The sequence below is a fragment of the Nyctibius grandis genome, chromosome 1, assembly GCF_013368605.1.
Source record: "Nyctibius grandis isolate bNycGra1 chromosome 1, bNycGra1.pri, whole genome shotgun sequence".
Taxonomy (NCBI): Eukaryota; Metazoa; Chordata; class Aves; order Nyctibiiformes; family Nyctibiidae; genus Nyctibius; species Nyctibius grandis.
In genome coordinates, this window is record NC_090658.1 from 9,074,393 (window position 1) to 9,090,149 (window position 15,757).

Sequence of the window (15,757 nt, forward strand, 5' to 3'; positions counted from 1 at the left end):
AGAATGGACACGCTCCCCCCTAGGTAGCTCAGACTGCTGAGCTACCGCAGTGTACAGCTCCCAGCAAGTCTTGTATCTCTGCAACTGAAGGCTTGAATGAATTTGGCTGTAATAATAATCTCCTACTACAAAGTGCTGCACTGGAAACTCAGACATTGGGAGAGACGCTTACTCAATGTGCTAGTGTTTGGGATAATCTCATTTCAGCTTTTGGCTTTGTTCACAAACCTAAAAAATTATTTTACAAGAGGCTTGGTAACAAGTTTGGCTGACGGGTAGGAGGGAAAGGGCCCTTGTTTAAGTCAAACTGGGACTGTGGCTGGGCTCTGCTCTGCTGCACGCATGTAGCACGTTGTGGTTGGTTTACTCTAGCAAGTGTTTAACCTAAAAACTCTGAGATTCACTAGGCTGCCCTTACAGATCATTTGTGAGAGAATAAAAATAAATAAAATCTATATAGGTGCAGACTCTAGGATTAAGTTCAAATATGCTCCTTACCTCTTTGTCATCTTACCATTTATGTGTGATATGTTGTCCCATCAGTAGCAGAGAGTCATTGGGCAGCCTGCCCTTGAACTTGGGTGTTCCAGTTGACTCTTCCTTTTTCCAGGAAGATACTCATCTGTGATGTGTGGTTCTGAACACTTAATTATGCTGATTCCTTTAGGCTCAAAGGCTTTCCGAAGGCCTCACAGCAGTCTCTTTAATACTTGCATGTTCAGAAAGTCAGTAATAAAGCACGTTTGAGGATAAGTTTAAGTAAAACCAGACACCTGTACCTCTGATAGAGACACAACCAATTTAAAATAACTTTTAATGACTATACAGACATATTAAGTGTGTTCAAATCAGATGTGCTGTCTGATTTGATGTTAGACTGCACAAACAGTCCTGGTTCTCTTCTGGGCTTCCAAAGCAAGCAGAAGTCCGATAGCTTGTGTAGCTCCAGGCCTGTCGTGTATAAACCGCGACTCCCAGCCCCAGTCTTTGGTGGTGCAGCTGTGCTGCAGCTCAGAACCGTTCAGCTGCTCTGCTGGCCACTGCCCGAATATTGCCGTAAACTTTTGACGGAGGACTTCCTGCAGAAGAAAGCACAAACTCAGCATACAAAATAGCCCCTCAGGGAATGCTGCAGCTATAGCAAAAAGCAGAAAATCTTCCTCTGCACCATGGAGAGGGTTTTGGAGCCAGGAACCAAGCCCTGGGTTCCCTGCTTCTTTCCCCAAACCCTTAAAGGCAACAAGACAACTGCCAGCAAGCGACCTTCTCCAAATGCCGGTGTGGATGCACCAGGGAAGAAGGTAAGACCCCCAGAAAGCAGTGTCTGAGACTGCAAGATTTATTGATATGTGACAGAGAAGATTAGATAACAGGACTTACCTAAAATTAGATTGCAAATTGCTGTTCGTGCCATTTTAATGTTCTGAAAAGATCCCAAAATATGAATTTTCCTGTAAAAAGCAGCCAAAGTAGCATTAGTTAATGGAAAAAAACCTCTGATTATGTAATTGAGTTGGAGGTTATAGATGAATGTAGAATTTCAGATCAGTGTACTAGTCCCTTTTCTACACTTCTAAAAAAAAACCAAAACCCTCAAAACCTGCAGCATAGAACCTGTCCTCTTGTAAATCCTTTCTAAAATAGATTTACAATTTGCAAATTTAACAGTGTAGCAGCTTTAGGAGGAAAACATTGTTGCAGAGTTGGTGGGTTCAGCTTTGATTATTCATAAGAAGGAATTTTTATGCTATGGGGAATTACTCATCTAGGTGTGCTGGGGACATTGTCATATCGTTCTTATAATAAAAAGTAAAATAAATATTCAAATAGCGTACATTAAAAATAGCACTTAAATAATTTGTCTTACCATGCTCTACAAATGTTTAAAAAAATTCAAGTTATGTTTGTTCCTGGAAGAGGACAGGGATTAGTTTAGGGATTGCGCTCTGCTTAGACAGAAGGAAGTCAGTACTTACGCGTCAGCAAGAACAATTCGTGTCCTGGTGACGTTTTCGATAGTGAATTTTGTTTTTCCGCCTTTCCCTGCTATTCTCCCTATTGCTCTTGACAGATGATCTCCTTTCAAAGGTTTGACTAAAACGAGAATAAGGCGCTCGGTGTAACGGGGGGTGTGTATTTCTGTCGTGCTTCCCTTGTTCAAGTTACTGGAAACTCATTCTCAGTAATACAAAACCAACCTTACTGTGGTGAATATCAATACACACATAGTTCACCTTACATGACTAGAAGTGAAAATGGCATCCAGTGGTATGTGACCACCAGGGTCTCTGGCATCAGAGAGAAGTTCTCATCCAGCACTGCAGTGGAAGGCATTCCCTTCATCACTGAGCAATTAACACCAGTAGAAATGAAATAGATGAAGTTTAGATGCTGCCGAGGAGTTCCAGGAATACATGAAATAATAGATGTTTCTGCTGCCTACTTCCCACCCCTTGCTGTCAGGGTAGAGGGAGGAACAAAGCCCAATCTGGTTTAAAAATCTAATGGATGTATTCCCCAAAACACTCCATGTCACCTTTAAAACAACATTTACATTGTGACAAGAAAAATACAGTCACTCTGACAAAGGGACACACTTTGAAGGATGAAGGTTTGGAGGGGTTTTATTGGGACATCTTAGAAAACTGACAGCCCTTTCCAGCCACCTGTACCTAGACAATAATTCTGTGTAATGGCGTGAAGGTTTTCCTGAGCCCTGAGGATGGGTGACACATGTGGAGCAGGGGGAAAGGAACAAAACATGTATTTGCAGACGGTACACACAGCTACTTGAATACCGCAGCAGAAACCACTTACCATCTGTAACTTCAAATGATTCTAGAAAAAGATCATCTAATCTGATGAGAGCAAGAGCATCCTAAAATGAAAGAGATTTGTTATCAGCATGAGTGTTACAGCACCACAACAGAGTTGCAAGCTTCTATGTTTTCTTTATACATACAAACATATGACATCAGTAGTATTTCCCCACTTAACACATCAAACCACAGTCAGCTAAAGTTAGATCAGCTCTTTTTTCAACAGCAATATAAATTTTTATTTCTGTGTAGAGAACCCTACACACGCTTAGACCCTCTGCATTCACCCAGCCCCACCTACACTAGTGAAGTCAGTATGGGTCTGCAGCAGCGAGCAGCCTGGATGATACTGCAAAAAGGGGGTTTGTTTTCTCCAAGTGAAGTTTGAGTTTTGAACAGACTGATGGTTATTGACTGGGACTAAAGCAAAAAGAACAGTCTCTACATGAGCATTGAATACAATTTCCTGCTTGCCTCTCACAGAGCATTAAATATTTTCTCCATTATTTTAATTACGTGCTGTTCGAAGATTACCTTTGTATTCTGCATCAGTTTAAGAAATTAGACTTCCACTACGGTCACAATTTCAAACAAATTTACGTCTAGAAAACCACCTAAGGATTTTTATTTCTTTCTGACTGTAATTTGCAGAGAGGCCAAAGACTTCATGCAAGCAAATTCAAGCAATCTTACAAGTGAGCTGTTGGGAGACTCACCTCTACTTGAAACCCAAGTATAAATGCTTTCACAAAATCAGCTGCTTTCGTTAGAGCACTGAGATCTTTTGTCTCTTGACAAGTCTGCAAGACAAGAAGTTACGTTTGCAAATTAAGAGCATGCAAGTAGGATCAGGACTTGAAAAATCCAAGAGATGATGAAGGCTAACCATAAAAAAAGCCACACTTGGGTCATGCTCCTGTATTGTGTTTTACTGAAAGACCCAAGTGATAAACTTCGTGCTTTTTTATAATGTTGACCCTCAACCACAAGAATGCATCAACTATCAGAGCCTTGTTGGAAGGGAAAAGAGAATCTGCCAAAAATTGTCACTGCCATCACCAGTGACTGAGAAGAACCTTTTTTTATGAAAAAAAACCCACAAAAGCAAAACCAAAAAGCCCCAAACTAAACTGCGATACAGAACAGCAGGAAAAAAGAGAAGGATGATGGCAGGAGGTGACTTGAGGAAGGAAAGTTATTCTAATGACAACAGCCTAAAGATGTTTTACCAGGTGATTAGAAACATGGACAGGTTCAGTAAAACATATGGGACGAGAAATAAGATATTTGGAACAGGAACAAATCAACCTGACACATCAGCAAGTGTTAGTGTGTTTAAGTTTTAGACTTGTCCCCTAGCAGAGGCCACAGGATTTATGGCCGGGGACATTTTTTCAGCTCATGTTGTAAAACAGGGCCAAAGTATTCCTCTGCCACCCGTGGAAAAGCCTGTGCCCGTCTGCGTTTACAGATCCTAACAGGGCCAACTTAGAAAAGAGCTGTCTTTGAAGCTGTAAGAAAGGCAAAGCAGGGAATGATAATGAAGGAAGATAATTATGTTAAGTTCTGGACTACAATAAATGTCATTTACAGCTTCCATGCCATGACAAAGAAAAGACAGAAACTCAGTTCAAAGTTTCAATCAGCTTGACCAAGAACAAAACCACCTGCTTTTCCACCAGGCATCGTTTCCTATCAAAAAGCGGTGTTAAAACCCCAGGGTTTTCACCTGTGTAGTTATTTAGTGGAATTATACGAGCATTCCTGCTCTGCCCCAACTTCCCTCTAATTTCTTTCCAGGAAGCGTAAATAAGGGATAGGGCTGTCACCTTTCCTAATCAGCTGGCCAACTCGTCACTAATGATACAATTTTTTTTCCTCTCATTGCTACCATCCAACCTGTGGTAAGATTTCGAGGTTAGGAAGCAAAATTACTGTTGGTGTCTATATTTTCACCATTATGTTGTAAAATCTCATACGTCAACATTGCTAATATGGTAACTCGTATGTCAAAGGCACAGCGTAAAGTCTGGATGTACGATTAAAAGCAGCTAGCCTGAGTATTCCTGAGAGGGAATAAGAATGAAGAAAGAGCGTCTACAAGATTTATAATTATATATTGCTATCTGCACCCGAAGCTGTTTCAGTGAAATCCATTAAAGAAAACTCACAAGCTGCTAAACTCTTCTGCCACAAACAAAAGACATCAGAAGATTTGGTGGCCCCCTCAGAAAGACACCGTTAACTCAAAATTGTCACCCAAGTAGCCTCAAATAGCTGGAGAACATTGCATTCCAACATCACACAGAACAGACTAAGATTCTTCCTTAATTCTCAAGTATATAACTTTCTCCTATTAAAAATTGAAAAAAAAAAGCCCACCAGCTTATACTGGCCCCTTCCAGAAAAAATTAACACTTTTGAATTTTACTTGCACTAACGACTTGCTTGTAAGCAATAACTGGCAGATTTTATTTTGATTCCCAGTGAGGGTGTTCTGATTAGGTGAAACTATGCATTTTCCATTTTTCGTAGAATCATTTTGGGGGGAAAGGACCTTTAAGATCATCAAGTCCAACCGTTAACCCAGCACTGCCAAGCCCACCACTAAACCGCGTCCCTAAGCACCACATCTACCCGTCTTTTAAATCCCTCCAGGGATGGTGACCCCACCACTGCCCTGGACAGCCTGTTCCACTGCTTGACAACCCTTTCGGTGAAGAACTTTTTCCTGATATCCAACCTAAACCTCCCCTGGCGCAACTTGAGGCCATTTCTTCTTGTCCTATCGCTTGTTACCTGGGAGAAGAGACCAACACCCTCCTCACTACAACCTCTTTTCAGGTAATTGTAGAGTGCAATAAGGTCTCCTCTCAGCCTCCTTTTCTCCAGACTAAACAACCCCAGTTCCCTCAGCCGCTCCTCATAAGACTTGTTCAAGTCTTACGGCTTTTATCACTTATCACTTTCTCCAAGCATTACGGGGAATTTAGGTCGCTTCCCCACTCCTCAATACACGGAACAAGCACGCGCAGGCGGAGGCACTGCACATCAGGTACGAGGGGGGACAGCAGGACAAGGCGCTCTCCTTCTTTACCTTGATTTCAACGTTTCTTGTTTTCAAATTAAACCTGATTTGCAGCTGCAGGTGCTCCACGATCGGCGTGAAGATTTTCATCCAGTTCTCCTTCAGCGGGGTGTACCTGTTGGCCGGCACCGGCACCTTCCTCAGCTCGCCTTTCCCAACCTAGCGGGGGGGGAAAGAGGGGCGTGAGGCGCGGGGAGGCCGCCGACCGGACGCCGTTCGTGCTCAGCCTCCCGCGGCTCCCCCGCAGGCCCCGGCCACTCGGTTCCTCCCCGCCCCGTGTACCCCGAGCGCCTCAGCGGCCACCGGCGGGAAGGCCGGCCTCTTGCTGGGCCGCGGCTCCGCCGTCGGCTCCGCCGCCGCCGCCCGCCGCTTCCGCCGGCTCCGCTTGGACAAGACGCTGGTGAAGCCGCCCTCGCCCGCAGCCGCCTCGGTCTCCATGGCGACGGACGGGGCAGCCATTAGAGCGGGGCGACGGCTGGAGCGCGAGCCCACGTGCCCCACCGCCGCCGACCGGAAGGGGCCCTACCGAGCGCTTCCGCCCCGGCCGCCCGCTTCCTGCGGTGCCCGCGGCGGTGCCGGAGCTGCGGGCGGGGCGGGGGGTGGCGGCGATGTCGGCGGCGGGGCTGGAGCGGCCGCAGCTGGTGGCGCACGTGCAGCAGGCGCTGACCTACACCCTGTTCGACTGCAAGTGGGTGCCCCGCAGCGCGCGCCTCCTCTGCCTGGGCAGCGCCGCGCGCGGCACCGGCCTCCTCCAGCTCTACGAGCTGCGGGGGGGGCGCCTGGCCCTGCTGAGGGAGGTGAGCGGCGGGCGGCGGCGGGGGGGGCCCGGCCCGAGCGTGGCGATCCCCGGCCCGAGCGTGGCGATCCCCTCCGCGGGGAGGAGGGCCGCAGGCCGAGGCCTTGATGCCGCTCAGGAAGGGTGAGAACGCCGAGACCCAGAGCCAGCGGGGCTCGCTAGCGGGGAAAAAATGAGGAGAAAAACCACGATATTGGGCCTGGTTTGGGGGTTAAATTTGCTCGTGCCGTAACTGGCGTCTCCGTTTACTCACGCCGCGCTGTTTTGTTGTCATGGTTTTCGCGTTACAGGGAAAGCCGGAGGCTCAGGGCTCCGGTTGTGTTTGGATTTGGGGGGTTGTTTGCTTTTAACTCAAACTGACCTTTGAGGATTTGCCAGTTTTCAGGGGTAACGGTGCCTCAGGGGCATAAAGACCCGCAGGGCCCCAAGCGAATGGACTTTCTTAGTCAGTGCGGCCCTGTAGGGACGAGGCAGTGCAGATGAGCCGAAAGAATGGCGTTATTCTGCCTCTCCTGGGGTACCTGGGGGCTCTGGGGAGGGCTGGGACTCCCTGCGCCTTGTGTTTGTAAATCAGGAGGGACAGCGGCCTCTGAGTATCATTAGCAAGCTGAGGTGAGAGGGTTTCTTAAGACCATTAAACTGAAGTCTCTACTTTTCTGTGCATAAATAAATAACCACAAAGTGTAATTTGATAGCATTTTGATTGTGTTTTACCCCAAATACCCACATTTCACTGAAATCTGCCACTCGTGGACTCTCGAGAAACTGCTGCCGCAGTCCACGCTTGTCTTGCTTTTTTTTTTTTCCCATGTGCTGACACAGAATGTATCCTTTTTTAAAAGATTGAAAAGGCTAAACCTCTAAAATGTGGAACTTTTGGTGCTACATCTCTGCAGCAAAGATACTTAGCTACGGGAGATTTTGGTGGAAACCTTAACATATGGTAAGCGCGTGTATTCTGTCGAAGCTTTTCCATTTAATGTTGTACGTATCTGCCTGGACTGATGGTTCTGTGTGCAGCTGGCTTTTGTATGAGATGCTCTCTGTGCTGCATGTGGTTGGGACCCAGTCGTAAGCTTTACTGGCTGCTGCATTTGGACAGTGTCTGTTTTGTGAAAACGACATGAATTCTGCAAAACGGTTTAATTCCGTGCTGTTTCACTTGCATCTTCTGTGTGCAGCTACAAAAACCTGATAAAGGTCTTCTAGGTGCTCCTCTGAAAAGAGGCTTTTGAAAGGATGCGTGAGCACAAATAAGAGCTTGTGTTCAACCTAAATTTGATGTAGATTTAAATCTAGATAAATACATAACTTCAATCTTGAAGATTCAAATGTTTTTTCAGATCTCTGAATGATTAGTATAATTAATTTGTGTAGGTAAATTGATTATCAAATAAATATACTTTATTATATAAATATATGCTATACAAATTAGTATAATTAATTTGTGTAGGTAAATTGATTATCAAATAAAGTTATAGGGTAAAAAAGGAGTTGTTTATTATTATTATTATCGTTATTATTATTATGATAATATTTCCCTTGCCAAGGAACTGTTGGTTCTGTTTTGTTGGAATAGCAAGAATGACACGGATTAGTCACTAGTTGAAATCTAAAATAAAATTCTGAAGGATTCTTGAAGGATGAGAATCAGTGAGAAAGACCGGTGAAACCCACAGTTGGTTGCGACTTTCCTTTGAAGAGGAAGAGCAGTAGTCAGAGCTAGATGGGGACCAGTGAAAAAGGTCATTTTCCCTACACACTGAAAGTAAAGTTAATTGGACTATTTTGATCTGTAGTGTGATTCGTTTTGAGCCCAACATAAAAAACGGTTCTTAAGGGTTGCTGTGGTGAGTCCCACAACTGCCTTTACAACCAGGGAAGTCCAGAACTAAGCAAAATCTTTCACACCAGTCTAAAGCAGTAGCCAAAGAAGGAACTGAACAAAGACTCGTGGTTCTTATATATATCTGTATTTTGTTCCCACTGTTAATCTGAGCGTATATAATTTGTGCTCAAGTTTCCTCTCATTTTTATCTCAATCCTGAGTGTCAAGAAAATGCCATGTTATCTGTTCTTTTCTTTCTTGCCTAGGAATTTAGAAGCCCCTGAAATACCAGTGTATTCTGTGAAAGGTCATAAGGAAATCATAAACAGTATAGATGGTGTAGGTGGCTTAGGAATTGGGGAAGGTGCACCAGAAATTGTGACTGGCAGTCGAGATGGTGAGTTAGTGAACTCTCAAAGTCTTTTCAGTTATCCTGAGACAGTAGTCTGCAAGCTTTGATGGCAGGGTGCAGTCTGCCATCCGAACTAGTTACACATCCGTTGCAACTAGTTCTTTGTATGCTGCCTTTTGAATCTTGCTCGGGACAAATTTTCTCTAATTCTTTTAGAAGCTGTAGATAAGCAAAAGATACTGTTGTCACTAAGCCTGGGACAGAAGGAATACAAAGCAGAATAAATGCAAAATACCAGCTCAAGAAAATATATCCTTAACAAACACTTTTGCTTTATTTCTGTTTTATTTTTTTTCTGTCTGCTAAATGCAGTCTGCCTTTCTGGAATTGAAAAAGATGCTCCTGTGTTTTGAATGATCAGGCTGAAGAGCAAAGGCCTTCCCTGGGAAGATGTACGCAACATGACAGTGATCCATAATACAAAGTCTGTTGTCCTTCTTTCACAGGCACCGTGAAGGTATGGGACCCGAGACAGAAAGATACTCCTGTCGCTAATATGGAACCTGTACAGGGGGAGAGCAAAAGAGACTGCTGGACAGTAGCATTTGGTAATCTGTCGGATTATAACCGTATTTCAGGATGTTATGGAATAGTTTAATTTGTATGGACCAATCAGTAGCAGGTTTTGCTTTTCAATGTTGTCAAACGTATGTGGTTTTAATGTGTTTTTTAAAAGAAGCCATTTTTGTGATGGCTGGGTTTGGGCCTCCTCCTCTTACCACCTTTGGTCAATCAGTCATTTCACAGATAAGCTGTCCAAGCTTTATTTCTATGCCTAGGAATGTAAAAACAGTATATCCTGCTGCATTGTCCTGAAGGAGTGTAAATGTCACAGTGCACAAGGAATCTATTGCTGTTGTAGCATAGTTCCAACTAGCAAGCATTAAGGCATTCTTTTAAGAGAAGATCCTTGAAGCTAAGAGCTACAGACAACGGAGATCCTTGATGTGTGCTCTGCATTTTTCCTTTGGAGAGAACAAGCTGCTTGTGTTCTACACAAGCTGGTATTTCTGGATTAGCTCCATTTTTGCATCCACAATCAGGGAGTGAGTTTTACAAACTGCTAATAAGTGTATAGATTATAATAACAAAATTGATAGTAAGGAGAGGACATTTCCTGGCAAGTAGGTGCAACTGAAATGCTCGCTGCTATTGGTATCTGTCTTCTGCTTTGACGCAGAGAAAAAAGTGACCTCGTATTTTCTTTTGAGTTACTGAAGCTTGAGCCAAGGCCAGGTCCATCTTGAACTACCTGCCCTGGGCTAACTTCTTTCAGACACTGATGTGCTTCCTTGATCCTGTCAGCTGACAGTTTTTGGAGGCAGGCTTCTGCATCTGTCTAGTGATGGCCATGGTAACACCCAGGGCCTCCCTACGGGTCTGTGTCTGCAGAAGAGTCTTCTTGTCCCACCAACATTTCATGCTTGAGAGGCTGGTTAAGGAACCGCTGAACCGCTTTCTGCCATGGTGCTGTCTGGGGAGCATGGTTTATAGCAGGTGAAGATTTAGAGAAAGAATGTACTGTTATGGATTTACAAGAACAGCGTGCAGTACTTAGTCTGTGCGGTTTAGGCAGTGCTTGGCAGGGGGAATAAGAATTTTATTCATATTTTTAAAAGAAGCAGACAGTTTTGAAGCTATATTTTCTATACCTTTCAGGTTTGAAAACCAGACTGTTGATTAGTTCTTAATATCCCAATAGTAATATATTTCTGGCATAAATATAAGTTGAAATTGGAGGCTTAGGAGGTCTGAAATGTGCAGACTAAAGAGGGTTTCTGTATTCCAATTGATTCTCTCTGTGCCCAGGCAATGCTTACAATCAAGAAGAACGTGTTGTATGTGCTGGATACGACAACGGGGACATTAAATTGTTTGACTTAAAAACCATGTCACTACGATGGGAGACCAACATTAAGAATGGGGTAAGGAAACCATAAAAGTATTTTTCATTCCAGCTCTTATGCAGCGTGGAAAAATTAAAAGGATGCTGTCTACCTGAAATTTACCCAGAAGACATTTCTGCTGAGATTGTACCAAGGAATCATTCTCTTTAAGTTCACCAAATCATACCCCTCAAATTCTTGGTCTGGGCAGCATGGGGTATTTTTCAGTGGATTCCTGTTTTCAGATGGTTCTGTTATTTCCAAATTGGTGGTGATCTCATTGTAAAAATAACCAATGATTAATATATATTTACAAATGATAACCCCCCCATTTTGTTAGCAGTGGCTAAATGTCAAGGCTGAATGTATTCTTTTTTTTTATATTTCCAGGTTTGCAGTGTGGAGTTTGACAGAAAAGATATAAATATGAACAAGCTGGTGGCTACATCGCTTGAGGGAAAATTTCATGTTTTTGATATGAGAACTCAGCATCCAACCAAAGGTTTTGCTTCTGTTTCAGAGAAGGTATGGGGAGACAGAGAATTTCTTAATAAGAGACAAACTTTTTTGAATATATGCTGTCAAAGTACTACAGGTCTAAAACTGTTGTCTTTGATAGGTAACAGACACACAGGTTACTGGGACACAGGCTGTGTGGCAGCATGGCTGGTGCAAGCAGTGAAAGGGCCCCTGTGCATCCAGCTGTCAGCACTCACCCAGGTTTCCTCCCCTTTATAACCTGATATTTGGGCTTCTCTGGTCTTTAGGTTCTGTTGCAGTTGCACCTCTGCGCACTCAGCTGTGCCCCTAGGCTGGGAGTCATGTTTATTGGAGGCCATATTAAATTGTCATGAGCTTGCAGATTCAAATCTTAAATATATCCCAAAACGAAGTGAGCCCTCTGCAAGCACTTTTCATCCTCCAGTCACTAGACCTCGTATAAGACCTAGAAATCATTATTTTTCTTCAGAACCAAGCATTTTTGGATTGGGTTATTGGGAGTGAGTGAAAGGATATATAGGAGAGACTTAGTGGCCCAGAGGCTGTTAAATATGGAGAACTCTTACAACTTTTTTTCTCCCATCTGTGACTACTGTGTTGATTAGTCTAAGTTCTTTATAAAGCAGTAGTTAGTTATTTGTTTATTTTAGTGAATAAAATCTGATGCTAATTAGAGAAAAGGAACTTCTGTGGTAAAGTTCTCCAGGACTGCCTAAATTAGAAAAAGCTGAGTTTCAACTTCATATCTTTAAATTGATGTTTTCCATACCACCATTCAAAGCAGGTAAGATGCTGGAAGTACTGTGACTAGATAACACAAAAGTATTTACTGAATTAGTGTCTGTAATAATCAAAATGTGAACAAGGCATTTGTTATCTTTCATTCACTGCATTTAAGCTTTTCCTTTTGGACATTTACAGACAGATAGGCATTAAGTCAGAGTACGTGTGTTGGGGTTTTTCCCTAAGTGATTTCTGTTGCTCTGTGATCTTGCTGTGCCCTGGCTGAGATTTAAATTTGAACTGTAGATTGTTGTGTTTGCACAGTGTTTGTAGTATATTCCCTTCCAGTAATGATGTTAAGAGACATCAGACAGTGAAATTAACCTTGTGGTGACTGTGTCACCTAAGAGCCTGGGAATGTTGTAGTTCAGTTCCAAAATCAGTTCCAAAAGACATGCTTATGCGCCACTTTACCTCTCTTTAACGTTGCTCGCATGGCCAGTCCCAAAGAAGCTGAAGCACTAGTGAGCGGTAGCCTTGGTAGCGCTGCTGCCTTATCCCTGCGGAAGAACAGGGTGTGCTGGAGGCCTGACTTGGTTTCTCCTGTGTGCGAAGTGGCCGCTCCTGTGGCAGCAGGTCACAAGGCTGGAGGAAGGGAAGGTACCTCAGAATGGACATTCCAATATCCACCATGAGAAGGCCAGGTTCTCTTCGTACAAGTGCTTGCTGTTTTAAGATTCTGCCTCCTTTCTTGTGAAGCTCGTCTGTAACTGACTTCTATATAACACTGATTTTTTTTTTTTTTTATTAGGTGCAAAAATCTACCATATGGCAGGTTCGGCACCTGCCACAGAATAGAGATATATTTATGACGAGTGGAGGAGCTGGGAGCCTTCATCTCTGGAAATAGTAAGTGATTGCTCTCCAGCCTGCAACGGGGGGAATAAGAAACCAACCATTTGATGTTTTAAGAAAGAATCTTCCTGAAAAGGATGAGTGGGGTCCTGCTTCCAACCTCAGAATATCTAGCTAAAATTACTGCTTACAAATGCAGTAGAAAGGGTGATTTCAGTGTCAGTACTTGATCTGGAATCTTGAATTAATCCCTAAAAGAATGTGACTACAGCACAGGTGAGTTTTGCCCTTGGCAATTTCCTTAACATAATCAAGATCTAATTATATCCTTGGGTTAACAAGGTGATAAATGGAAGAAAATGGATTTCTTAAAATTCTCATATGGAAGCAGTTATGTCTGAGAAGAATATTGAAAGCCCAGACTTTTAATGATTCTTATGTTTACATCTTCTTACATTACATGGCAAAATAATTTAATCATCCTAAATGCTGTGAAGTAGGTACATTGATTCTGAGGGATAGCTGAGATGAAATTTTCTTACCTGTGGCAGAAGCCAAACAGTTAAAAAGTGAAGGGCTATAGGAGAGAGGTGTAAGGATTCAAAACTTCTGCCTCATTTTTTCTTTCATGAAATATTTACTAAGTATGCAGTGTGGATATAGCTGGACATGATTATTCATTATTTTTAAGACATTTATTTGCCTTATCTTGAAAACAGAGGAAACCTTTCTTTTGAAAAGAAAGAGGATAATGATGTGTTTGCCTCAGTAAATTCTAAGCCCATGTTTTACTTTTCTCCTTGCCAGTGAGTACCCATCTCAGCGCTCGAAGAAGGATTCTGAAGGAGCTGAGATGGGGGTGGCGGGTTCTGTCAGCCTCTTGCAGAATGTGACTCTGTCAACGCAGCCGATTTCTAGCCTGGACTGGAGCCCTGACAAAAAGGGACTGTGTGTTTGTGGTGCCTTTGACCAAACTGTGAGGGTGCTGATAGTTACCAAGCTTAACAAAGTTTGACAGGAAAACTAAAACTTCTGATGAGAAAGCAATATAGTTTGCAGTCTGTAAATATGGGAGAGCCCTCCTGTTTCTAATTTAATTTTTCTGTTATTAAAACTGGATTAAAGAAACAGAAACCAGATCTTTCTATTGAAAGTTCAGATACACGCAGTTAGAGTTGTTTGGCTGATTGTGCCGCAATGACTTGAAGTTGCCTGGGCACAAAACTTTTACCTTCTAGAAATGTGAATTTAAAATAAAATGTGCCTTTGTGTTAGCACAACCTGTAATCTCAGAAATCACTTCTAAATTGTTTGTGTTCAGTTTAATCACAGTGCAAATCTGTTCACACTTGTTAAATGGTTTGGCTTTTTTATATATAGTATTGTCCATATGCATTCATGCAATGGAAACTACTATCTACTCCCTCACAGAAATTCTTTGTGTTATTGGATATATTAATTAGAGTACTTGTTAAAGTGACTTAGGATTCTTTAATATCCTATAGAAACTATAATGAATGCTGAAATATTCAGGTTTAATGGAGTAAGCTTTTATTGAAGATAGTACTGAAATTAAACTATTGAGCAAAATGCACTGTTTTATTATTTTAGTTTGGTTTTGTAACAAGTTTTTATGTTCTGTTGTTTTTATAACTTGTTGTTTGTAACTTGGTATTCTACAAATAAAATTATATGGAGTGTTGTCTTAATACAAACAAAGTCTATTATTCAAACATCCAGAGACTTAGAGGAGGAATGTACTTGTACAGGTTTACAAGGACAGTGTGCAGTACTTGGATAAAACTTAAACTCATTGTGCAGCAAAAGTCATGAAAACTTAACCTCCATCGTGAAAAACTTTATAAGGTAGCCAAAGTACTGTCTTTTTTCTTTTAACAGATTCAGTATTTCTTCAAAACCTGATGTGACAGATTAGATCTGTTAGTGTAGTCTCACCTGAACTTCTCTTTGTAATTCCCCTTATCTCCAATTGGTTTCTTTTCTGATTTTACCAGTGTGTGCTGCGGCCAGTTCTTTTTAGCAGGGACATCCAGTTACTGTCCTCTGTCTGTGGATGTATGGTGGGGACTTTCTTAATTTCAGTAAGCTCTAATGATTTCATTTGTCATTTCTTTGTCTGGCATTAGCTTTTCAGCTGATTTGTATGTACATATGCAAGTTTTCAGGTAAAAGCATTTAACTATTTCTGAAACCAGATTGTGATGGGAAAGTGGTGGCTTTGTCCAGGTTAACAACCAAAAAGCCCCTGTGTGGCCATTTGCAAAGAACCTCTGTTTTCTTAGGCTTTGGAATGAGGATTTGGTATCTCACAAATTCGGGTGAGTCACCTGCACCCCATCAAGCCTGACCTTCCAGGGGCTGCTCCTGAAAACTAGAGACTGCTCTGCAGGAGAGAGGCGCCAGGGCCTTATGTCTGTGCTGGTCCTGCCACCAACTGGCGCCCAAGCAAGATGCAGGAAGAAGAGGAAACAGCCACATACTAAAAGCTAAGGTAGGGAAAGTGGCAAATGGGGAAAGTGGTGTGGAAGCCAGAGACTACTGAAAGTAGCATGGGAAACTGGGTTGAAAGGAGAGGCGAGGAGCTGTAGCAGAAGGGCAATGCTAAGGCTGCAAACCTGGCACTATGTGATATCCTCGGGCTCAGACTTTCTTCTCTGATCTAAAATTCTGGCTAAATACAAGTGAGAGATAATTGTCCTTATTAACTCCTGGGTATGTTAATTGACGAAACCAGCTGAGGAAAAAAGAGAGCAGGCACCTGTGGGTAGAAAAGGCTCACATGCTCTTAAGCCTTAAACCTTGTGGAATGGAAAAATCATTAATGCTTT

At 42.7% G+C, this 15,757-nt stretch overlaps 2 protein-coding genes across 3 annotated transcripts; one reads left to right on the forward strand and one right to left on the reverse strand.

Moving 5' to 3' along the window:
• Positions 1 to 780: 780 nt before the first annotated feature.
• PNO1 (partner of NOB1 homolog) lies at positions 781 to 6,436 on the reverse strand. The gene is made up of 7 exons (XM_068408743.1): positions 6,190 to 6,436; positions 5,917 to 6,066; positions 3,536 to 3,619; positions 2,818 to 2,878; positions 1,977 to 2,094; positions 1,381 to 1,451; positions 781 to 1,079 (listed from the first exon to the last, which is right to left on the reverse strand). The coding sequence occupies exons 1-7, from the start codon at positions 6,364 to 6,366 to the stop codon at positions 1,012 to 1,014; spliced, it is 729 nt and encodes a 242-aa protein (XP_068264844.1). The 5' UTR covers positions 6,367 to 6,436; the 3' UTR covers positions 781 to 1,011.
• Positions 6,437 to 6,478: 42 nt separating this feature from the next.
• On the forward strand, positions 6,479 to 14,590 carry DNAAF10 (dynein axonemal assembly factor 10). 2 transcript variants are annotated; one of them, XM_068408730.1, is made up of 8 exons: positions 6,479 to 6,704; positions 7,546 to 7,646; positions 8,798 to 8,928; positions 9,390 to 9,491; positions 10,753 to 10,868; positions 11,220 to 11,354; positions 12,865 to 12,962; positions 13,716 to 14,590. In XM_068408730.1, exons 1-8 carry the CDS (start codon positions 6,516 to 6,518, stop codon positions 13,921 to 13,923), a joined length of 1,080 nt encoding a protein of 359 aa, XP_068264831.1. In that variant the 5' UTR covers positions 6,479 to 6,515; the 3' UTR covers positions 13,924 to 14,590. The 2 variants fall into 2 exon arrangements, with proteins under 2 accessions (XP_068264831.1, XP_068264832.1); XM_068408731.1 differs by having other exon boundaries at positions 6,574 to 6,595; positions 13,716 to 14,588.
• The last annotated feature ends 1,167 nt before the right edge of the window (positions 14,591 to 15,757 follow it).